The 25716-nt window shown below is 36.2% G+C and overlaps 1 protein-coding gene across 2 annotated transcripts in view; it reads left to right on the forward strand.

Moving 5' to 3' along the window:
- Positions 1-24687, forward strand: part of EFL1 (elongation factor like GTPase 1) — a 69586-nt gene extending 44899 nt beyond the window's left edge. For both annotated transcript variants that reach the window (XM_027688815.1, XM_027688816.1), the window contains exons 16-20: positions 2280-2411; positions 4885-5032; positions 8454-9451; positions 13984-14168; positions 24144-24687. In XM_027688815.1, coding sequence (XP_027544616.1) covers positions 2280-2411; positions 4885-5032; positions 8454-9451; positions 13984-14168; positions 24144-24332 — 1652 coding nt within the window. In that variant the 3' untranslated portion in view covers positions 24333-24687. The remainder of the gene's footprint in view (positions 1-2279; positions 2412-4884; positions 5033-8453; positions 9452-13983; positions 14169-24143) is intronic.
- The last annotated feature ends 1029 nt before the right edge of the window (positions 24688-25716 follow it).

Raw genomic sequence — 25716 nt, forward strand, 5'->3', positions numbered from 1 at the left:
TTTGAGATCTGTGATCTCGAGTAGTTATGTGTAAATTTCAGTGGGCTGGACAATAAGTAAGTTTAAAATTTATGTATCAGCATAATTAGTAGAATTCTTCCACTGATATGTCATGTGGTACTTTGGAATTAGTTTTGTTACACCTTCCTCTAATATTATTCAGAAAACACATTAGCAGTTACTTAGTAATCATATTATGCAACAAAGTGTCCAAGAAGCTTTATGGATTTTTTCCAACATTTGTTACTAAGAATTTGTAAATTAAATAGATTCATCAGAGCTGGACACTACTCTGTGCTAGCTCACATCGTTCAGCAATTAAAACACTCAGGTTATAAGCTTAAGAGGTTTTCATGAAAACTGACAATTTTTTTTATTTTTAGTGTAGTATTGGTGCCAGACACTAGTGTATTTCATGTATTTGTACCTTCAAATGTGAAACAAAAGAGCAAATAACTTCAAGTTTTCTTTATGGCAGTAAAAGTGCAGTAATGTGTTAAGGAAAAAGGGAGTTTATCTGAAGTAAGATTTGGTGACTTTGTTTCTCTGGTTCACATTACACTGAAAAGAAGCTCTTCACCTCCCATTCTAAATCATTTTCCTTTTACCAGCTGGAGAAGATCAGAATAAAATGGACCCATCCCTTTTCTCAGTCCCTGGTGGTGATGATGATCCAGCATTTGTTTTTCATTCAAACCACATGTTGAATAAGTGAAAAAGAGGAAATACATGCTGGTCATAGGTCAGGTGCAACACAGAGTTTATACAGATTTATTTTCTTTGTAGCATCTGCAATTCTGCATTTAAAGCCGTTGGATGTTGTTCTGCTTCCAGTTATTTTGAGGCAGGTTTTCTTATATAATGACATTTTGGGTTTTGGCATTCCCTGCTGGCCAGGCATCCAGCCTCCAGTGCTGGAGAAACAGCCTGATCCCACAGCTGAGAACTCTGCAGCAACTGGCTCTTCAGAACTCAAACTCCCTCATGAGCTCATAGGGTGGAAGCTGACCCTCTTTGTTTCTGGCATGAAATAAAGAAAGCTAAGCCAAAAAGAAGAACCTGGAAGAGTATTAGGGTGATAATGGGGAGCTGGGGTTAAGAACTTCTCCTTGGGCTTGTAGGAGAGAATGAGAAGGAAGGAGCACAAATGTACTGCAGTCTACAATGTGAATTTAATTTTTAAGCAGGTATAGATGATGAGCTAAAGGTTTCAATTTTCTCATAATATTGTAAGTTACATTTAATTTATACTCTTTTGGAAGTACTGTAACTCTGATTGTGATTGAAGGAACATCAGGAATAGTGACTGTATATATCTCTATCAGCTTTATTTGTTGTCTTTATTACTCAAACACTTCTAGTTGTGTTTTTATAGCTTTGACTAAATAATGAATGATGTCCTATTGGTTAGGAATTTGAAGGCAATAATTTCAAATTCTCTTAAATGTGCCAGCCAGCCAAGACTAAATATGCATTTACAGCAGCTATTTTGCAGATTTATAGCTAATATTTTTCTACATTTTTTCTTATCACTACAATTTTAGCTCACTTTTCTTGAACTTGCCAACATTATAAAATGTATTAGGATGAGAATTAATAGCTTACTATGTGATAAATTAAATTTTACAAGAATCATGTTGGAAAAAAAGGGAATCCCAAATGGGCATGAGGGGGTGGGAAGGAAAAAAAAAGCATTCTTCACAATAGTAATAATTAAGCACTGAAAGAACTTGGCAACAGAGACTGTTCAGTCTCTGTCATTAAAAGTTTTTAAAACTCTTGATAAGTGAGCAACTGTGAAGTTAGCTCTTCTTTGGACTAGAAGTTGGACTAGATGACCATTGCAGGGCTCTTGCAGTCTAAATTTTTCTAAACTTAAAACACCAAAATTATCTCTGAGCTGTACAAAGACTTGGACATACTAGAAAGGGAAAAAGTCCTGTACAAAGGCTTGGACATACTAGAAGGGAAAAAAGTCCTCATGTCCTTTCTGTTCTTCAGAGCTATAAACACGCCTTTTAAAAATACTGAGGGACTGCAGTGGGAACTGAGAGACTAAATATCAAATGTCACACCAGAGTCTTGAGAACCCAGTTTATGCACAAATATTTTAACAGATACTTTATATAAATGGTGAGGAGTTTTTGAATCTTATTTTTGTGATTGGAATAATTTTAGCTTTTTTTTTAACATGATGATTGTGTCTTTAGTCTCATTTAATGAACATGGTTAATTTTTTTTTGTTGTTTTGCCTTTTTTTTTTTTCCACTTACCATTAGGAATAGGAGGCCTGCAAGATTTTGTGCTGAAGTCTGCAACACTGTCAACATCACCTGCTTGTCCACCATTTACTCCTCTCAACTTTGAAGCGACACCGATTGTGCGGGTGGCTGTGGAACCAAAGCATCCAAGTAGGTTTAACAGAGAACAGGGACGGTAACAAAAATTCAGTGTGGTAGTAATGCAGCTTCCCACCCTTAGTGATTTGTCTAGTTTATGATTTAGCCACTGAATCAGAGACTAGCCCAGTATAAATTGAATATATATGTTGTCTAGAGGGCTGTGTGTGAGTTGTTCCAGCTGGCTCGCTCATGTCTCAGTAGGTGAGGAGACACAGGAGACCTTGTTGTGCCCTTTTGTGGTCAGACTTAGCTGTTCCTCAAGTAAGACACCACATGGTGGCTAAAAGTTCAGTATTCCTTTACTGTGAAGGTAAGTAGATCTGTGGGTTTTCCCTTTCTGCTGACATTCTTATATGCTACATCATTAAGCTCGTGGTACAGATTTGCAATACTGCATCCCATGGATCCCTTCCTCCAAACCAGGGAGTGGTATATCTCTGGCTCTATTTGAATTTCAGCCCAATTTCCATTTGTTGTTGTGGTGTTAGTAGAACCAAAATAACTGGCTTTATGTTCGGTTGCAAAATACTCTAACACTAAGATTATATGTTTTTTTAGAGAGTGATTGGACAGCTTAGCAGCTATTTGTTTCATGTGTTTGAGTAACAGATAATCATATATTGTACACCCTGCATTTGTTAAAGCAGTTTTGAAAGTATTGGAAATTACTGGTTCTGCTGAGTGCAATATTAAGGTAAATGTTAAAATGTTAAGTTAAATGTTAAAGGAATGTAATTCTAGAACTATTGACCAATTTGGGGGTATTTTTTTTTCCTTAAAAATAAGTTACATCATTTTTACACCATTTCTTAGTTTCCCCTCCTTGGTAACTTCTGAGTCTGTGATTTGAACGACATTTCTTAGGGGGGCAGAAGTCTGAAAGGTAACTATACTTAGGAAAGTTTCCTGAAAATCCACTGCTGCTTGCAACAACAACAGGAAGACAAAATTTGAATTGCAGGCTCAGCTTGAAAGCAATCAATTGCCCAGTGAGCTGTATATAATCTTGAGGTGGCCCTAGCACATCGTCACATATGGATGCATTGGATTGCCACATCAAACTTGCTTCAAAACTGCATCTGCTTTTTGGAAGAATGACTCAAATAAAAATAAATTATTTCCCTGGGTATGTTTTACGAACTTACTGCATATCTTCACATTCATGTCAAAATCTCTCTGTATGGTTACCATAAGCTCTAAAAGAAAAAAATAAAGTGTTCATCACTCTGTGAGCTTAAATGCAGAAGGCAAAGTTTGAAGTCTTTGTTCAGCTCTGTTGACCATGTGAACTAACGCTGGTTTTTTTCCCCTTTTTGTTTATTTTTATGTTTGTTTTTCAAGGATACTTTTTTATTACACCCTTAGCTTAGCAGTAAATATCCAATATCATTTTCTTTTAATAGTCTCCAAGTGAATGACAAGTTTAATGTCACTTTTCCTTCTGAATATGAATATGCATTCCTAGAAAGCCTGTGGGTATTCTTTAACACGCATGTAAAATAAAAAAAGGATTCATAATTAATTTTTTTAAATTGTATTCATTATGAAAGGCTGCTGACATGAGGTGTTTATGCATAGCTTTGATGTAATCTAGCCAAATTTGACTCAGCTGTGGCTGTTCATTCTCCATTAACTTTAAAGCAACTCTTTTTAAACACCTTCATTTTAGGGACAGCTGTGATTTGTTTCACTGAAAAGCTCTCACATTCCTGATTTTTCCCCTTTTCAGGTTTTAATTGCTTTAAAGCTTTTCAGTGGCTTCCAGCTAATTTAAAATCCTTCCTGTGCTTCATTTGCTCTTATGCCTTATAAGTAATCCATATGGAATGCTTTTCAGTTTTATTTTAGTAAAGTTAATATGCCATTATTTATGTATTTGGAGCATTTTCAGCATTAGCAATTTAGAGGTTGCTACACTTGGTCATGAAAGATTGTAAGGAAATGCAATAATTTACTGAAAGATGACATTAAACAGTTGTAATAAATAAGAAAGGTTATAATTTGATAATTTGTGAAAATGATGAGTGAAGCCCTGAATTTTTTAATCACTTCATATCAATAAAATTCAGGGGGTTTTATTGGTTGTGAACTGCTTATGAGCTGTATCTGAAATTAATTGTATATAGGAAGCAACATAGCACAGCTATAGTCAATAGCTGGCTTGTTACACTGAACGTGTTGTAAAGCTACACAAACAAAAAATGTGCAACCCATTTAAGTGTGGATTGCGTCATCAGTATCTAAATTGTTGGTGACAAATTCTGAGTACAGCTTATGTTTTCAGTTACTGCTCTTAAACCATACCACTCTGTGACTCATAAGCAGAAATTTGCCTCTCTGAAAGTTTTTGAGTATTCCTAAAATAAGCATGTATGTTTAGACTTCCATAGAAATGAGTTTTACTATTTCTCGGTTAAAGTCTATCCTATTTCAAGTATTCCTTATCCAGCATTACTTTGTTAATAATATCTTATTTTGCCAGGTGAGATGCCTCAGCTGGTCAGAGGGATGAAGCTTTTAAACCAAGCTGATCCTTGTGTGCAGGTTTTAATCCAGGAGACAGGAGAACATGTGCTGGTGACAGCAGGAGAAGTTCATCTTCAGCGTTGCTTGGATGACCTGAGAGAAAGGTTAGAGGGCCAAGTAGGAAGAAATATTTTTGGTTCAGTAGATGTCTGTTGTGTTTCTCTGTCAGATGAATATCTTGATTTATATTCTGGTAAAATAGAGATTTATCCACCAGCAGTTTTTACCATTGGGTCATAAATGTGCCTTTTTGTAGCTATAAAATTATCTACAGTGAGGTAGAAGCCACCAGCTTATCACTTCTATATGTCTTATTGATCCTTTGGGCACTTCCTAGAAATTATAAATTGCAGTAAGTTTAGGAGTCCAGTTAAGAATGTAATGTGGTGTTTGTAGAAAATAAAAACTGAGAGGCATTATGTCTCATAAATGACCTCTCAAAAATTAGAAATCACAAAGACTAAAATTTTATGTGCACACTCTATCCCATTCATTTTCTCTTCTCATTTATTTTTTTTCAAATGTTAATCTGTTTTCATTCATGAGCAATATTTTTTGCAAGCATATGTGCATATTTTTAATATACTCTGTTTCTTCAAATGATAGAAGAACAGTTGTCTGAAACAATCTTTTCCTCTAAGTTCATTTCATAAAACATTCCTGGTACTTCTGCCACATACATTTACTGTCATTTTCATTCTAAACCAAGAAGCAAACCTGATGATGTGTTGTTGAATGTTGATGTTAATGTATCCATACTCATTTCAGGTTAATATCAGAGAACAGTCATTTCCTATGGAAGTTGTAAAATTGGAAGTATGTGTTAATGGTTATCGTCATTACAACTTAGTGCAACACATTTTTACCACTTCTAAAAACATAGTATTATTTATTAATACACCCTACTTAAACGTAATGTGTTAAAGCAAAACTGGTTGTGCCTATCTTAAGCTGCAGTTTGCATACCAAGATTGTATAAATGCCTTTCTTCTTGGCAACGGTCTAAATTTGGAAAAAAATCCTAAAATAATAGCTACATGACAGGGAAATAGGATTGTAGTGAGCAGCTAGTAGCAGTCCCTAATTTACATTCCTAACCTTTAGTTTTGTGTGCATAACTTTGGGTTTTTTATGAGTTGTCTTCTAATTTGGCTTTTGTTAAGAGAATGATAAACTGTCAGAAGTGACCATTTTGTGTCCTTTAGCTGTATTCTTCAAGAACATGTTGTCAGTGTTCTAAACTACCAAAGCCCAAAAACACTCTGTGCTTGAGGGATTGTCAGCAAAACCAAGAAACACCTGCAGACACAAACCAGCAGGGCTCCCACCATTGTCCTACCAGACATTGATGCCTGATTTTCTCACTTGGGCACCACCTCCCAAAAGGAGCTGGGAACAAGTGTGTTGACTGGCTCATGCTCCATCAAGTCATCCCTGAGGATTTGGCATCTCTTAGCTGCCATCCCTCACGTACTGCCTTGTGGGATGAGAATTGTCCTTCCTTCTCTCCCTGTTTTCTAAAAGGAAAAGCCCAGAATGGGATCCCTGTCTTGCTCCATTCCTCATGGATTCCATGTAAATTCTGACAGTGATAAACTTGCACTAGTTAACTATTAAAGCACAAAGAGGAAAAGTTGTGCTCTGAATTGTGAGCTGTATTAGCTCTCTGTGTTTCTGTACTAATGTTTAAATTCTTCGAAGCTTTCATAATTTGGAATAGCAAATAGGGATTGAGGCAGCATAGGATAACCTTAAAATGTGATCCACAAGTTTTTCGCCCAAAATATCGGGAAAGGTTATTCAAAATAGTTAAGTCACACCTGAAGTAGTGCAAAATTCTGATGTTAGCATCTGCCATAATTGCATCAACTGGGTTTTGCAGAGTTGATGTTTGTCGACTAATTACATCTAAGGGTTCTGCTGAATTCAAACTACATTGTATTGTCTTTGTCAAGATTTTAATCAGACTTGTTCAAAAGTACATACTTAATTTTAGCTTTCCCAGTGTGTATTTAAAAAATTATGTTCAAGTGATACTTATTGTCAAAGATGTGGAGAGACATGGAAACAACTAAAAGATCAGTCATCTGTGTTTATCTAAATGATTAAATATGTATGTTCTGCTTAATTTTGCTAAATTTGTTTTTCTTTTTTCTTCCCAATTAGCTCTTCTTCCCAATTAGTAAGAAATTAGACCTTGTGACTCTGAACATTTATTTTCTACTTTTTACAACAGAAATTTTTAGAACTTTCTCTCCAAAGAGCATTGCAAATACTAAGCACAAGGGGATTAAATTACTCTGTTCAGAATGAGAAACAAAATTAAGGTAGTGGTTGCATGTGAGGGTGCTCTGTTTGTGTTTTTGGTCTAATGCAAGTGCCTGGAAGAACTGCAAAAAGGACAGTTCTCCTGGTTTTGATTCCCATGGAAATAAACCTTACAATTGTATTTGCTTTTTCTCTGCAACTTTTTTTATCACTCTGTCAAGATTTACCAGGACATAAGAGATTTTCCTTAGTCCTTTTGTTGTCATGTAATGAATCTGCTCAGAACTTGAGTGGTTAAGAAGGATACACAACTCTGAACTTTGAGTCTGTCAGATAAATGTAATAAATAATTCTTCCTTTTTTTCTTGCCATCACTCATAACATTTGACATGCCTAAAATGTTTCACCTCACTTTAAAGCATCACTTTTTAACATGAAACTTTTGTAAAAGTGATTATCAGACCAAAAAGACAAAAATATTTCTGTTAACTTTGTGCTTGTTGCTGTGCCAGGAGTGTTGAAAAAATGGGAGTATCAGCTCTCCGAGTGCTCCTGGCTGAAGATAGAGTACTTTTATTGGGTTGACAGTTCTGGGTTGCCTCTGTTCAGCTTACCCAGTGCTTCATCTTCTTGGGGCATCTCAACTGCCTGAGCAGATGTACTGGTTGAAATCAAGTGTCCATCTTGCTCAGTAGCATGTCTGCAGCAGTGTGGCCCACAACAGTTTGGGAGGAATAAAATCAGAGTAACTGTGATGCTTTCCTGGGCCTCTGTCGGTTGCAGTTGAGGGTCTTTTGTATTTTGGCTGTCAGTTAATCCTAATGAGCCTTCCCCGTGCCCCTTGTAATTTTGCACCCTCTCTTGTACTGAAGCATCTGAAGGCTGCTGGTGCTCGTGTCCCTTTGATTATCTTTATTCTCAATGTTTTTCTAGTTCTGTTGTATTTCTTTTGAGGGCAGAGAACAGCAGCACATAGTTTCCAAGACGTGGGTGAACCAGTGATTTATGAAGAGGCAGAGCAATGCTTTTGCTTTTGTTTTCTTCAGTTCCTTTCCAAATATTTTAGAAGACATAAGAGGCAATGCTTCTTTTTTGAAGTACATAAAATTTGAGTTTAAAATGCATTATCTAGTAGTCTGTGTTGCAATCAAATTTATTCATGAACATCTGTTCCACGTTAAGGCCATTGCCCTACCTCCTGCAGGTTTACAAATATTTTCAGAATTTTAAAACTAATTTTTAAACTTTGTTTTACAGGTTTGCAAAGGTACAGATCAGTGTATCAGCACCCATTATACCATTCCGAGAGACAATCACAAGACCTCCAAAAGTTGACATGGTGAATGAGGAGATAGGAAAACAGCAGAAAGTTGCTGTCATACACCAAACAAAAGAGGACCAAAATAAAATTCCTGAAGGAGTTCAGGTTGATTCAGATGGGCTTGTTACAATATCTACTCCAAATAAACAAGCCACTCTCAGTGTAAGAGCAATGCCACTTCCTGAGGAGGTAACTCGACTTCTTGAAGAAAACAGTGACTTAATTCGAACTATGGAGCAACTCAACACATCTCTGAATGAAGATAAAAAAACCCATGAGATAAATCAGAAGACCCTTGATAGAATCACAGAATTTAAACAAAAGTTGGAGAAAAATTTGCAGGGAAGAAAGTGGAGAAATGCTGTTGATCAGATCTGGTCTTTTGGACCACGGAAGTGTGGGCCTAATATTTTGTTATATAATTTTGAGGGCTATAAAAGATCTGTGTGGCAGTGCCTTGGGAACACTGTGAAAGAAGTAGGTAAATACAGAGACTTTGACAACAGCATAGTAAGTGGATTTCAGCTGGCTACACTTTCAGGTCCCATGTGTGAAGAACCCCTCATGGGTGTTTGTTTTATAGTGGAAAAATGGGAAATAAATAAAGTTGGAGATATGCTGTCAACTAGCAGGCAGGATTCAGGGGAAAATGATGCCACAGAACATCAACAAAATAAAGGTAATACTCTAGGAAGCACTGATGAAGGTCACAGTGCAAGTGAACACCAGGACAGGAATCGAAGTGGTACAGAATCACCTGAGAAAATTAGTAAACCCAAGGGAGAGTTGTCACTTGCAGATTGTTATGGTCCCTTCTCTGGCCAGCTGATTGCCACCATGAAGGAAGCCTGTCGTTATGCGCTGCAGGCGAAACCCCAGAGACTCATGGCAGCAATGTACACGTGTGAAATCATGGCTACGGCAGAAGTGTTAGGTAAGACTGAGAAATTAAACCTTTGTCAAGGATTTGCTTTCTGAGTTCCAACCTGAGGTTTTATCAATGAGACTGAATCAGAAAGTTTAACTTGATTACAAGCTTTGTCAAAAGTTTTTTATAGTTCTTCAATGATTTTCTAAAGCCTGTAGTATTTATACTGTTGTGAATAAAAATTTAGCATTCTTGCTTATCTGAAACATATGCATGAATAGCAATGCTACACCTTTTTGGAAGTGTAAGATACAAAATGTTGCCTTTTTATGGAGTTTTTGTAATACCAGCTTCAGTAACCATGAATATCAATATTGCCCATATGTTTAAGCATTAATTCCATGAAGAGATGGGAAACCTGTCCTGTTTGTAAAGTGAGTGCAGAATCTTATGCCATGTGTTGAGTTAATATAATAAATAATATAGGAATAAAATCAGGAAAAGGAACATTAAGTTATTGTTGCAGTCCAGTTGGTAATTTTGGTTTTTGTTAAGTGGCATCTGTATCCTTCTGGTATGCAAGTAGATCAGTTTGCAAACCCAGTGCATACCAAATTGTGTCACTTATATTACCTTACCACTTACACCTACTTAAACTTGTTTTTATGACCTACTTACAACATCACTTAACTTACCCTAACAGTTGTTCTTGGAGTTTTCCATGGGAGTTGCTTGCACGCTGAATCCAATCCAATGCACAAAGATTTTCTTTAAAACTAACCTCCGTTGCATTTAAGCTATTGGCAAATTTACTTTGATGGTACTATTCATGATAGAAATTATAGTATATCCCACATACAATAATAAAATATTTGGTTACTTGTTGTAAAAACTCTTAGCATAACACAAGCATAATGATAGCAGTCCAGAGAGCAAAATTTAAAATTGTATGTAATGAAAAAAAATGCCTTTCAGTGAGCAATTGTTTTGTACAGATACATGATCCTGTTCTTTTCTGGCAGTACTGGCAAAAGGTGTCCTGGGGTAAGCTTATTAACACATTCCCTTAAACACAACTTACTGTGACACAGAACTTTGGCATTTTAAACTATCTTTTCTAGCATGTAAGAATGCCTATCAAAACTAGACTACTACTACTACTATCTCTACATCAAGCTATAAGGAAGATATCAATTTTGCAACCATAAAAACACTGTACATATAAATTGCTGTTTTCCAAAATACCCACTGCCCAAAAAGCATGATTGTTTGCAGTGAGGGAATTAACATGCATTGGCTAATCAATTGTGCCATAAACCCAAATGGAAGCATGGCTTTGTAATGCATATATATATATTTTTAATGAGTGTAATTTAGGACTCAGACATGCAAGCAAATTAGTCCAATCTAATGAATGTGAGTTGTGGGGTAATAGCCATGGACATGCACTTAGTTCATTACAAATTCATGAATTTAATTTTTATTATGGAAATTTAGGCTAATAAATTGCATCCTCATTAGGGGAAGTGAAAAGCATGCCTGCTGCCCAGTCAGGCTTGGCAGTTGACATGTGAGAAACCACTGGCTTTTGTAACTTTATTCTTCCCCTTGGCATTCCATACATTGATACCCAGTGAAGTTTAATATGTCTTCATATTGATCTGCTTCTTTCTAAGATGTTACCTTCTGGGAGAGTTCTCAGTGTATAAAGCTTTTTCCATCAGACTTTTCTGAACTGGAGCTGAGGAGAGGAACAAGGAAAGCAGAACACAGGGATGTGTTACAAGCTTATACATGTCCAGTATAATGGGCCTTGGGTTTAGACTTGGGTCCTGCATACACCTGCTGTTTGATATACTTTGAGCATCTCATTCCTACAGTTAGTTCACTAGAAAAATCCATTTTTATGCACAGTCCTGCTTTACGGAAGTTCTGTGTAAAGTCTCAAAAGCTGAAGAATGTTCTGAACTAGTATCATGTTTATTTATTGTTATTAGCTTTTGCCTGCTGATATTCCTACCTTTTGAACTCTTCTTTCTTTCTTGTGTTCTGGATACTGAAAGGTAGACAGCCTTTTCATTTTGAAGGTGTCAGTGAAACATAGTTAGGACAAGACTTGACTGGTCTCTGTTGTAGCTTTCGTTTTTGGATTTTGATAGTATTCCTTATGTGATTTTTTTTTAATTAAGTTATTAAAATGTTAGATCAATTCATAGTATTATCTCTGACTCAGTTGTGTGAGTGAAGACATGCAGATCCAAAACAGAAGAGCAGCTCCTTCTTCCCTGTTTGCAAAGTTTATGGTGACCCCTGGGCTCTTGCACATGGTGATGCTGTTTCCTTCCACAGTCTTTCTGTCCAGTAGGAAGCTTTATTTTTTTCACTTACTTAAAGTATCCTTCAGTAAAGCAGTGAACAGGAGCTGGATATTTCAAGGAGCTGGACTTAATACATAATGGAAGTGAGTCCATTATCCACAGATTGTTGCAGGACCACAAAGCTGTTTTTGAAGCACTGTTGTGGTTTCAAAAAAACTGTTTGAACTGTTTTGAATAAGATCTTACAGTATTCCTTGGTGATTGATGCTGCTAAATCCATTAAACTAATTGGAGTAGAACCAATATTTCTTCAGTATAATGCAGTCTGCCCATAGTGGTAAAACTGAAGGCCTTATATAGGTTGTTTGTGACACCATTGATTGAGCCAACACTCCAGACTGCTGGGATCAAATACATATAGCTAAAAACCATTTACTAAAGCTATAAATTGTCTTCTGGCATCAAAGAATAATCTTCAGTAAATTATGGCCAGAATGTGTGCTTTGTAGTAAATGTTACCTTACTTATTAAATATGTGTGGAAAGTTTGCTACGTCCTACTAAAAACAGTAAAATAACCTATAAACTGGTTTTGAACTTACTTGCTTTAGCAAATTGCCTTTAATATATACTGTGTGTTACACACACAGTATATGTACAGTGACCATGATATGATGCTCTTTTGAAACGTTTAAACTTGCATTTTAAAGCAGTTACTGAATTGTGAGCTGTGCTGAGACCTGACCCTTTCATATCTGAGAATATTTTGGACTCTCTGAAATTTCCACAGACTTGAAATTGCTTAATTATGTTAACCAAGGCTGTACATGCCTGGCAAGGTCAGTGCCTTATCTTCAGAATGCCTTAATCTTTTTGTGATTTTAAATGTAGACTCTTAAGTATTTCCTCAATTTTCTCATGAACATTAAGAAGACAATTGTGCACAGTAAAGGTGAAGTTCAGTCAGAGGGACAGCGAGGAGGTCCTGGTAAGGGCATGAGCAGATAAAATTATCAGTGATAATAGAAAGAGCACTTCAATCCACATTTTATTAGGGAACTGAAAACTCTGAAATTTTTGCTGCTGAATTGATGCTTCATTCCTTGCTCTGATACAAGATTTAATTGTACTGTGTGCTTGTGCTGAATTTCCTGAAAAAGGACCAGATTCTGTATTTTAAAAATAAAGGCAATAAACCAACTCCAACATTTCCTCAATATATATGCAAATCAGTGCATGTGGCTGTAGTATTTAATGATACCTTTCTGTCAAATCAGAATAGGTGGCAGTTATTACAAAGTAATGTATATTTCTAATTATTTCCAGTAAGAGTCAGTTTTGCCCAGCTATTTAAAAGGTAGCAGTATGTATTCATGTTTCTTCAGTGCAATATAATATATTTGAACCTCTTAGAAATTGTTATTAACTTGTTCTTCACAGCAAGGTACTCTTAAAGTTAATTTGTAGATTTAATACTTATTAACTGTTCATGTCCGTAAATGTGGGCATTCCTAAACCATTTTTTCAGTGTGTAGGTTTTCTTGATGGTTTTACCTTGATCTTTTTATCTTGATCAACACAAATGTATTTGTTAGGTTTTTGTCTGTAGAATACTTAAATCATAAGTTAGCAAAACTGATTTAAAAATTTATTCCCTATTCTAAAGTCAAGCATGGACATTTTCACAACTACTTTCATGATATGTACACTGTATTTCAATGGATTGAGTATTAATTTGGGAAAGAGAATTGAAATTATCCATGACTAACTTAAGACTGCATTAATTAAAAAACTAATTGAACACATTAAATGTAATAAATATGTAGTATTTCAGATAAGCTAGTTTTCAGTGATATGGTGATCCAAACAAATTTCTAAAGGTAGCTAAGATACAATTCCTGAAAGAGAGTAATATTTCCTAGTAATGACTCTCAAATATTTGATTCTGAGAAATAAAGCAAGTTAGGCACATAATCTGACAAAGTGCCTTTTAAAATCAGTCATATGATTGTGTAAAATGTACCTGTGTGGATTTATACAGTAGTCATAATGTATTAAATGTTACTTATGTGGTTCTTTACATTGTACTGGCAGATTATGTCGGTTGTTTGAATTTAATGGATCTGCTTAATTGATCCACTTACAAGGAAGAATTTTAGCCAAAGAAGTTGTGCTTAATTTTACTTAATGCTGAAGCTTCCTGAACAAGTATTTATGTACTTCTCTTCATGATGCAGAATATAAATGTGCTGGTAAGCTCATCAGAATTGTGTCTTTGCAGGTCGTGTGTATGCTGTCCTGTCCAAGAGAGAAGGCAGAGTGTTACAGGAGGAGATGAAAGAGGGGACGGATGTGTTTATTATTAAGGCCGTCCTGCCAGTAGCAGAAAGCTTTGGTTTTGCTGATGAAATCAGGAAGAGAACCAGTGGCCTGGCGAGTCCACAGCTGATGTTCAGCCACTGGGAGGTAAAAATATCTATTCACTCCATCTGTTTTGGTGATCTATTTCCTGTAGATGTGGCAGACTGGAATAATAAGCGGAAAAGGTTAAGTTTTGGTCAAGGCATTTGATTAATTCCTTTTTGAAATGAAGAGGAAAAATGTAGCCTTATGTTAGTCTTACTTCTTTTTAAAGATATACTGTTCACAACTGTATTTACATTTTGTTTAGATGGGAAGCTTTTTTTATTTCAGTAGAAAGTAAGTCCTTCATAATTGAAACTGATTCTTCATAAATGTGTTTCACTGAATTTTATGTGCCTTTTTTCATGAGTTCTCTGGTGAACTTCTTTGGGAGTGGGAAAAAACTCAAAACCACAAAACAACCCCAACCTACCACTAACAGAAAATGTATCAATAAATCTAATGCACATGAAAGTTAACCTTTTAAGGGTTAGCAGGCACTTAGGTATTTTTTTTGACCTTATATATTCCAAATCAACATGTATTTTCATACTTAAAGGCAAAGGGAATAAATGTCATTCTTTCAAAATTAAGTGTGCTGATAGTAAGTGGAGGTGTCCTCAGAATCATTCCCTTTGGTCATCTTTGTAACTTAAATGAAGAGGTGAATGTGAAGGTTTAAAGGATTTCAACATGCAAGTGGGAAAGCAGATGAGGAGTGTCAACAGCTGAAAGTGCACTGTAGTTTGTTCCTGTGATGCAGACAGTAGGTCTTCAAGGAGAAAGAGAAGAAGCTGTAAGTCCGAGTTCCTTCTTTAAGACAAACCACCTGCATTGTAGGGCTCCTCAAAAGACTCCACTGAAGGAGCTGAAAGGGCAAGAGTCAGTATAAACTTTTCACATTAAATTTTTTAAATTAACTATGAAGTCTAGGTTTTCCTCGGTTTGACTGGGGGTTTTTTGGTTTGTTTTTTTTGTTTGTTTGTTTTAGTCAGGTGTTCCTTTATTTGATGTTAGAAGCCAGTAGAAACTTCTGTAAATGGATGAGAAGTCTTTCTGTTTGTTTGTTTCATCTTTGATTTGTTTTGTCACCTCAAATGTCAAGTCTCTGAGTACAACCAACCGCAGATTTTTGAGGTCAGTAATACTCCATGAAGTTGCCAGCTATGGACTGCTCACCACTGTTTCTCTCTGAAATATGTGCTGGTTTTTCACGTGGTGTGGGTTCTTCCTCAGTTTCTGTAGCTAAATTGTCTTGGTAGGTAGTATCTGTTAAATACTCCACTAACAGTATTTCTTTGTTAGTAATTGTTGTAACTGCCTCAGGAATTTTATGTGGATACCAGTGGAAAAGGAGGACCTCTGCAAACCAGCCATGTGCTAACAAAAGAGTTGGGAATCCTTGAAACGGTACACTTGGAAAAGTATCTTCTTTAGCAGTGGTACCTTCCTGGTGTTAGAAGATGCAGGGACCAGGGACTTGCCTCTCCTCCCTCAATGCTGATTCATTTAATTTGTAATTAAGTTTGACTTCACAGAGAACCACAGAAGGGAAAAACAGCTTCACAGAATGCAAAAAGGAAAAAAAAGGACAACCCTCCATAGATGGTATACACATAAAAAATTGCCAAACTACAGCTTTTGAATATAGGGATCTCAGTGTAAGGCAGTTACAGGTCAGGTACCTTAACCAGTGAGTGTTGGCAGTATTGCATATGGCAATCTTGTCAGGTTTGGATGTTCTCATCTGAAGTGCAACTGGTGTGGTTTTGTGGCCTAACTGGTCTTTTGTCTGAATGGCCCCTGACATCAGTGCCCTAAAGAAATATCAGTCAGAGGGATGATAATTCCAGCTAACCATTGTTCTGTGCCAGCTTCTGTAGGGTTTGTAGCTACTGTGCTCCAACACTAAGCAAAAACACAAACCCCGTGTCTCTTGGCCTTCCCTTCCACCACAAACCTTGGCCCGTGTGTTCACTCTCAGATGTTATGAATTTCACATAAGAGAATGTTCACACATAATTATAGATATGCATGGGAAAGGGAGATTCGAACAACTGGCAACATTTTCTAGAATTGACCCTGAGGAGAGATTATAATTGCAGCTAGTATGTAAAAATGTAGTAGGAGAAATTATTGTGTAAGCCAGTCACCTCTCCACCTGGCAAATCTGTCAGTCAGGAGTGTTGGGATTTTTTTCTCATTGAAAGCCATGCTAACATATTTTTGTGACAAAATAAGCCTTTTACTAAGCTGCTAGTAATGTTGGCTCTGTGCAGTGGTGGCAGAAGGAGTGCATGTTACTCTCCCATCATCAGCAGAATTGCTAAATAAATACAATTTTCAGAATCTCTAGTGGTGGCATGACAGGGATGCCATGAGAAATGGTTTGTGTCTCAGATCCTGGTTATTTTTTTCTCTGTATTCTGCACAAAAGAAAACCCTCAAATAAAAAACCCTGTCAAGTTGCATCAGATGTTAGGCATGACTTTGACATTGCCACCTTAGTGATGAATTATAATGGTATATGTATATAAATGATAAACACCAGCATTTTATTTGAATCCCTGTTATTTAATTTATCACTATGTGAGATAATATGATGTGAACTGTGTCATCTTAAAGTATTTTTTCTTTAGTGTTAAAAATGGGAAGAAAGTGCAGTAGCTACTTGGTTTTGTTCTGCATTTTGTTCTGCCAGTGTATGGCTGCTGCTTTAATTGCATGATATCCTAACCCTTCCATGACATTTGGAATTAATTTTGTGTTAGTGGTGTTTTCTCAGTGTGCTCAGCTCATTAGCTGAGTACCTGGGACATGCATTTGTCTACACAGATTCCTTCTAAAATGTTGTTAACCCCATTTTACACTTCATGAAGTAGACACTTTTGTGGATTTTTGAACTTTTAAACACTTAATCTCATGGAAATCACATATATAGAGAACGTTTAAAGAATTGAGGCTTGAATTGACTCTTTTATTATATTTCATTAACATGATTTGTAGACTCTAAACACAGGAAGGTCAGTGACAGAGCCTACATTTAAATGAAGCCATTTTGGTCTCTGTGGAAATGATATTACCTTTTTTTTCCTTCAGTTAATGAACGTATTTTGTGTAGTTCAGATTGCTCCAGCCCCAGGGGACGGAGCAATACATGTATCGAGGTCTATCTGGTCACATACTCCTTTTTTATTAGTTTCTTCTGGCATGCTTATATAATTTATTCCTGCTGGTAGAGGATGGCACCAAGTAACCATTAGTGGGAGCTTTCAGTTTGGTCCCAGCTTACACAAATTAATTTTTAAAGTTAGTCAGGTATTTTCCTCTATGATAAGCCTAGGCAAATGTTAGGTGTGTTGGGTTTACTTGGCAGTATTTTCATAGATTTCAATATCAACTTTCTTCTGAATTGTTAGTTTAAAATGTTGAACTTTAGGATAATTATGGACTAGTTGTATTTTTTTTAAATCCCTGAATTAGTAATACACCTTCAGTTAGTATATGTTTTTGTTTGAGCCTGTTTCCTTTGTTGTCTCTCTATTCTTTGTAGTTCAATCTTTTAGTCATGTCATTTTATCTTAATCATAAGGTTCTCTGAACAAGAAGATATTTATGATTGCACAATGCTTAGAATAATGGAACTCTAATCCCATTTGGGAAATCTGTGTTATAAGTAAAAATATAATGCATGTGGCTCTATAGAGATGTTGATTGAATTTTCAGTTAGTCTGAAAATTGTCAAAGACATCTACTAGTTGTAAAGTTGTGAAATGTACAGTATTTCTGTTAATTCGCATCTCTTAAATTGCATAATGATTGGCTGTTAGACACACTTTTATTCTTGGGGAGGGCATGAGTGAGCTGCAAACATATTTAATCAGAATTCTTTTTTGTTTTCCCTTCTAAGTAGAATAGTGTCTATCAGGAGTCTGGAGAAACAGAAAGAGAAGGACTGCATGTAGTAATTGCTAAGAATATGAGGAGGCATTCTGAATCTGGAAGTTTTATATTCTGAATTTGAATTCATTCTTTTCGAATTGTAAGTCATTTTACAACTTGGAAGATGAGGCTTAATATAGAAGTTGCTGGATGAGATTGTTAGGCTTGAATTAAACAGGAAGCAGGCTAAAGTAATGAGAGAGACTCAGAGAATCTGTGAGTCTACTGTAGCTTTGAACTGTAACTTTACGTACATTATTGTGCCAGTGACAGTTCAGGCACATAAATGAATTCTAGGAGTAACCTGGAACCTTTCAAATATGAGAAGCTCATTGTATTGGCAAGGACATTTGAAGCTAATTGAAGCAGTAAATAAAAGTGCTAGTGGTGTGGCTTTAATTCTCTCTCTCAATACATGTTTCTTAAGTAATAGGAAAAAATGCAGCAGTAGAGCCACGTCTCCTTTTTTTATTTCCAGTTACCAAATTCCTGTTTGCAGCTACTGACTGAAGTCAAGGCTAAAGCTTAGCTCATTGAGACACAAACAAGGATGATGCTCTTGAGCCAAAATAAACTTGTATGAGTTTATTTTATAACTGTGTAAGTGTTCATTATTATATTATTTCTTGTAAGAGCAGTTCTTGTGTCTGGCAGGGCATTTTAAGGCCTTGGCAGTCCCCCTTATATATTGTGAATGGTAGCTCCAAATTATAAGATACTTTCAGAGGCTCATTTTACCTGTAGGGAATCTACACTCCTAACACATACATGTAGGGTATTCTCTGTTCTGGAAGCACATTGCCTGTATCCAAATGGCCTTGCATTTGTCTGTGCTCAGTGCAGAAGCACTCGTGCAGCATTACCCAGCATATTACATATGCTGTTTTGAAAAAACAGCAGGTAACTATTCACACAAACCTCTGCAAAGTTCTGCCATTTTACCTGAAAGTAAGTTTACCTGAAAATTTTCCTTTTCCAGGGCTGCTTCAGGCGTTCCATATGTGTATATCATCTGTACCTTTTTGAGTTGCACAGTCTATGTCATTAGTAGGTGATGGACACCACTGGAACTGCAAATGCTCTTGAAGTATCTTTCTTGCATCAAGTTTTCAAAGGTAGAAGGGATTCTGATACACTGACACCTGTGTCACCTTTGAAATTGTGCATAATAGTTTTGAATTATATTTTTTTTAAAGGAACTTCTGGCATAAGGTTTATCCTGGTGTGCTGAGGGCTGCTGGTGGTACTGACTTTAATGTTTCTTGGGATTTCTCATTAGGCAGTTCACAAAGGCCATAATGTTGCTTACTGATCTTAAAATCTCCATCAGACAGTGTTGCCCTGCTCTTTCTATTCATCGTCCAACTAAAGCATTTTCCACATTGATGATATTTGGCTCCGAAGAAATTTTCTGTCTTCATCAGGCAGTAAGGACCAGTAGGGGAAATGCTACTAGGAACATGGCCGTGTTCCCAGATCTGCCTGACCTTTTGGATGAACTAGGCAGATCCCTTCTGTTTGCTTTTGATGCTTCTCTCAACCTTGTTTTGCATAATTAGGCTGCCTTAGGCAGAGACTGTTTCATACCATCATTTTGTGAAATGCACTAGACAATGGGATGGGGATCAGTATTGGAGCCATCTGGGTGACACTGAAATGCAAATAATAAATCATCCTCAAATTAAGGCTTAAAATTCTAAGTCCTCTTGAAGTGCAAGTGATCTGCTCTAACTCATGTCTTATTGACAAGCTTGATTAGCTTACATAATCATTTGCAGGATTAGTACACACTGTCATCTTTCAGTATTAACATAGTATGCTTGTAGTATTTCTATTTTTATTGATTGGTTATTACAGGTACTCAGATTATGTCTCTGACAAAGATACAAGCATTTATTGCTTGAATAATTAATGTGTAGCTGTTAGGCTGAAAAAAAGTGACATCTGTTTTGCCTGAGCTGCTCTGCATGCTGTTACTGAACAAGTCTTATGAGACTTTATTGTTTGGGTGTGTTGGTTTGAATAGTGATATTTAACGAAACATCTTGCTTTAGAATGATTTCTTTTTCTCAAGAATACCCTTCACTTACAGTGTTTTAAGTAATGTATTCACTTCTTTTGAAATACCTAATCCCAGCTGACTACATTGTAAACTGTTTTATTTATACTTAGAATGGGCTCATAGTTCTGTACTAAGTGATGGGACATGCTTCAGAATATATTTGACTGGGTTTTTTTGATTTTAAGTCATAGTTTGAACAAATTGTATCTGAAAAAATAGTATATGGAAAAATCTAAATCATTTTAAATTTAAAGTGACATAACAACATAGTGTTTCTGAACATCTTTTCTGCTTTAATCCTGTGGATCTTTTGGGATCCACAGTAAATGCTATCTGTGAAATAACTACATCATATTCCAGAAGGATTGATCCATTTAGAATCTAATTAATCATTTAGGACTTCATCCAGACAAAAACTCAATTTCTGTCACAAATTCCAAAGCCATCCCTGTGTGGTTCCCATGAATACAAACAATAGCTCAGGGCCTAAAAAGGTTCTCAGCTCTGCTTCCAGGAAGCCCAGACCCACCATTGTGACCGTCCCTGTTGTAAGGAAATTGCTGACAATGCTTTGGGAGCGTTATAGGGAAACGTTTTCTTCCTTTTGCTTGCTTGCACTGTATTAACAGAGCATGGGCAATGATGGATGCCACCTGCTCTGAGCATTTGCTTTGATACGTTAATATGATGTCAATAAAGAGGAACAGTCCAGTTTGTGTCCTCACCTTCACTTAGAGAATCAGAACTTTTAAAAAAGAAAACTTCCTGCTTATTTTTGTCTCTGTGGCAGTAGTGCCTCTGTGTACTCATTTTAGGGTTACAGTGACTTCTTAAAGAAGCTGCACAGCTGGTGCCCCAGATTCCAGCTGACTCAGCTGATCTGGCTTCCTCTTTCTCATTACTTACCAGGGTGTGGTAACACATGTGCTGAATAACTCACCTTTTGCAGTGTGTCTGCACCATTTAGGTAGCCATGGTCCTCTAACAGAAATTTCTGATGCCACCAGATGTTGCTCTAGGAGCAGTATGTAGTGGTTGAATTATTTAAAGAGGTTGAGAAGCAAAACTAGCTCCTGAGGTAGTTTTTGGAACCTAATTAACCTCTTCACAGAGCAGCTCTGCATCATGTAGCAGTACAAGGTTCACTCAGGATTCTGTAGCCCTGTGCTGCAATAAGTTTGCAGGTTTACCTTTGCTGGCTACTTATTAGTAGCCAGTACATAAATTTGAGCCTCCTGTTATGCTGACTTTCCTGAGGCCTATTGAAGGATAAAGAATTATTATCGGTGGAAGAAGTATTCAGGGCAAAACTTCAGTAGAGCAAGTCTTTCATCAATTATTGAAAGAGCCAGTCTGTCAAACCTGGGGATTTTCTTAAGCATCCATCACTGCAGTATCTAAATATTTACAGGTAGATTAGATCTGTAAGTTGAATTTTGTATACTTTTGGACTCCTCTGTTGTATTCATTCTTCAAGAACTGCTGTTTCACTGTTTCTCTCTGAGCATAATTTCTGGGTGTTACATTTCTTGCTAATGTAAAAAAAACTTCATCAAAGGGGATAGTAACAGCCTTTTAATTTATCATAGTTTGTAGCTGTATGACCTCTCTCAGTAGTACAGTCTGGAGCAAATCCATTGAGTGTGAGTTATCTTTTCTTTTTCATGTGTCCTTGGACTTTGAAATTTTTGTTTGTTCAGCTATTTAAGCAGATCATGAACAGGGAAGTCCCTGGCAGCTTTACATTATTAAGATGTTCAGGATGAGCATCACTACAACTTCATTCAGTCAACAGGCAATCCTCACTGCCCTTTTTCTCTATTTCTAAGGCATAAAATAATGGTAAAACTTTCAAACTCTCAGAGAGTGGGGACCATTCTTTTTTTATTGGTGTAAGCTGTCAAGGAATCACCTTTAAGTTTCTAAGGATTGGTTATAAGGCCCTGTGCAAGATTCCAGAATGGGTATGACTCAGGCAGATTCTTCTGTGGTTAGACAGTCCCTACGTTTATGTTAAAAATAAACATAGAAAAATTTGGAAAGCTAAGTTTCATACTGTTTATTTCTGAGCTCTGCTTGCTTTTGGTTTTCAGCCAGACAACCCTGTGCATAGTTATTTCCCACATAAATAATTGAGATTGGCTGTCACTTTCAGCACGAGTAATACCCACTTAATTTAACAGGACTGTGTATGTGCTTAACTGTGACAAACTAGCACTGGATTTCTTGGTTTAGCTTTACATACTATTTTTGCAGGATTGAACCTTCAGTGTTACCTAATACAAACTAGACATCTGCCATATTCATTCTCCTAACTCCCCTGAAAATGTAATTGGTATGGTTGTGTTAAGTGTTATTTAAGATGAGGTATTAGATTAGGACTCAAAGTTGTTGATGTTTCTGGGGGAAAATGACCATCTTAAGTCATCAGTTTTTAATTTCTCTTCTTGTTAGTTTGTGTAACTTAAGCTTTAGGAAATTTTGCTTGGGTTGAAATATCATATGGCAATGGAAAGGATTTGTCAGAAGAGAAAGGTTGTAATAGTAGAAAAGATTTATAACATTCATCTAAAATCGGCAGTTTAGGGAAATTTGTTCTCTACTTGTCAGTTATTAGTGCTAGTGCTAATTTTTGGAAATTATTATAGAGTAATATGCTCAATTATTGTTGTAACTATCATAATTCTTCAAGTAACTAATACTTGTCTGCACTCTTTTTTCCATGAGGATTTTGTTTAAGAAATGGATACAGTATTATCTTTATTTTTTTTTAGTAAAAATGTGTTACTTGTAACTGTATCTTTTGAGGAAATTTACAGTGAAGTAAAATAAGTATTTTTTAAATTTGCAGTAGAACCCGTGTAACAAAATATGGTTAATTCTGTCCCTCCCAGGTGTTCATTTTTAGGGTTCTTGGAAAGTGATTGTGTTATTTCTTTCAGAGATCCTTAATGCTCATTAACTACAGTGATTTTTTACTCTGCTCTGTTGTTATTTGTCCTCTGATGGGAAGAAAAGTTAAATCTCAGGACTGTAAGCCTGTGCAGTTTTGGTTGGACACCCAGACATCAGTTCTTTAGGGAGCATTTTCCAGATTTGATTGCGCATACATGTTCTATGTGCTTAAGACTTAATGATCACTCTTAATGACTTAGGAGTAATTTCTGGTGCCTGCAGCAATAACACAAATGGGTAGAACTGAGGTGGATTCTTAGGAGCTTAGATTTGGGGTGGGAGGGAGATCCCTTACTTCTTTAGGTCTTAAAACACTTGCTTGTAAAACTGAAACTTCTGAAAGTAATATAAGAGTCACTAACAGTAACAGATTAAATTGTTATCTTTGGTTAGCTAGTTACCATTAAGCCTAGAATTTGTGTGATATTTACATAGTCCAAAGGTAGAGGGTAAATATCTCTTCAGACTTGGGGAATTAAAAATTTTGTAGCCTTGTTATGTAGAATGAAATGAGAAAAGACTTTAAAGACTCGTAAGATAATTAGATCTTTGTAAATACTCTCTGTGGTAGTTGGAGAAGTGTGGGATATAAACTGGGGTAATGATCCAATTATTATGTGCAATCATTCTGTGATCATGTTAGATCTAAAATCTCTTCTAGATGAGGGCTAATAAGCTGTAAGAACAGCTCTGCTAAATATGTTAGAACCAGAAACAGTGATTTTTAAACCATCTGTCCAACTCAGGATTGGGATTGAAGAACATAGGGCACAGAAATGGGCAGAAACTTTCAGTTCTCCTAAATTCTAATAAAATCGTTGTGAGATAATATTCGAAATTCCTTAATGAAAGTTGAGGATTTTCTGAATGTTATTTGGCACTGTTTGCTGACTGACAATTAAAATTACTTTTAGAAAAAAATTCTATGCAGATAATTGCGACTGAATTTGAAAAGTCATCCTGGGCTTCTTAGGACAAGTGCTACATAGTGTGTCTTAACTTTAGCAATTGATTACCTGAAATTATACTAATAAACTTTTGTGCTATTTTATTTTTTTTGTTGTTGTTTCTTTTTATAGATCATTTCAAGTGACCCATTCTGGGTACCAACGACCGAGGAAGAATATTTGCACTTTGGGGAAAAGGCAGACTCGGAGAACCAGGCCCGCAAGTACATGAATGCAGTAAGAAAGAGAAAGGGACTGTATGTAGAAGAAAAAATTGTGGAGCATGCTGAAAAGCAAAGAACTCTCAGCAGAAATAAGTAGCTGTGTCTGCCTCCTTTCTCTCCTGACTCAGCTGGATTATTTTCTATGCAGCAGATTCAAAATTTCATCTGGACTTTGTTCTTTGACACCATTTTTCTTACATGCTATATCTGTGGCTTATGTTTTAATAAACTTAAGCCTTTCCAACTTTTATACAGAGAAAATAGTTTATTTATTAAAATAAAATATAGGCAGTTGGTATCAATTTTTGCAATTCAATTGCTGCCCAATTGAACCTCCTGTCACAAGGATTAGGAACTCCAAATTTAATTTGTTTCCTTCTGATTTATCATGTGTAGCTATAGTTAGAGCTGGTTAGTTAGCTTGTTGCAAATAAACTATGCACTGAATTTAATGGTTTTGACTCTGTTTTTTAAATTAATTTCTGTAATGTATTTGTTTCTCACCAGTACTTTCCATAGTTACCTATATGCAAATAGTTCTAGGCCTATTAGGAGTTTCTAATCTGTTTGTTTTACTCTGTTCCTCATGTAAGCAGTTAACCTAAAGCAGTAATATATTTTCTTTAATTCAGAGGTCAAAAATAGCACATGTGGAAGACTTAAGCACTGTAAAAAACCAAGCAAGATTTTTCTTTTTTCCTTCCTTAGAACTCATCTTATTAAAATTTCATAGGATTATCCTAAAGTGGGAGCTGCTGTCTCTGAACTAGACACACAGCTACTTCTGCCAGTCCTGTGTGTGTGTTTCCAGACTCTTTGAGAAATTCTACCCATTCACCCTGTTGTTTTGAATTCAGTGAAAAGGGACACTTGCAAAAATATACAACATGTCTTACTGTTTGCAGGTGTCTAAGATGCAGAAGGCTCCAAAATGATTCAGACCAAGACTAACAGGAAAAAAGTCCCCACAGGGCGTAAGTTTTAGTTAAGAAAAGTGGAAACCTTGCATAGAAGATTACAGAATCATGGAATATCCTAAGTTGGAAGGGACCCACAAGGGTCATCGAAGTCCAGCTCCTGATAGATAAACATTATGCATGGATTATCTTCTCATTTGGCTGCTTAGATGTGTAAAAGGAAAGAACAAGAATTCTAGCAGGTTAAGGCTGAATAGATAGGTGTCCTTCAAGAGGTTCAGATATTAGCTAAATGAATTGGAAATAAGTCCTTAAATTTTGTGCCAACTGGCTTTATGCTACCTCTTGTCTTTGCTAATTGCAAAAACTTCTGTTTCAGATAACCATGCAAATAGGTTGTTCTTTTCTTTCCAAGATATAACCATTCCTTTAATTTGTGATTGCCTTGTACTCCTTTAGCACCTACCTGGTCTTCCTGAATAATTATTCTCTGTGTGTCAGTTAATGCAGCAGGGAGAATTTACTCGTATCAGTTTTGCTTCTTATGGGAAAGAAAAGTGTTAC

The sequence above is a fragment of the Neopelma chrysocephalum genome, unplaced genomic scaffold, assembly GCF_003984885.1.
Source record: "Neopelma chrysocephalum unplaced genomic scaffold, ASM398488v2 Primary Assembly neopelma1_75, whole genome shotgun sequence".
Taxonomy (NCBI): Eukaryota; Metazoa; Chordata; class Aves; order Passeriformes; family Pipridae; genus Neopelma; species Neopelma chrysocephalum.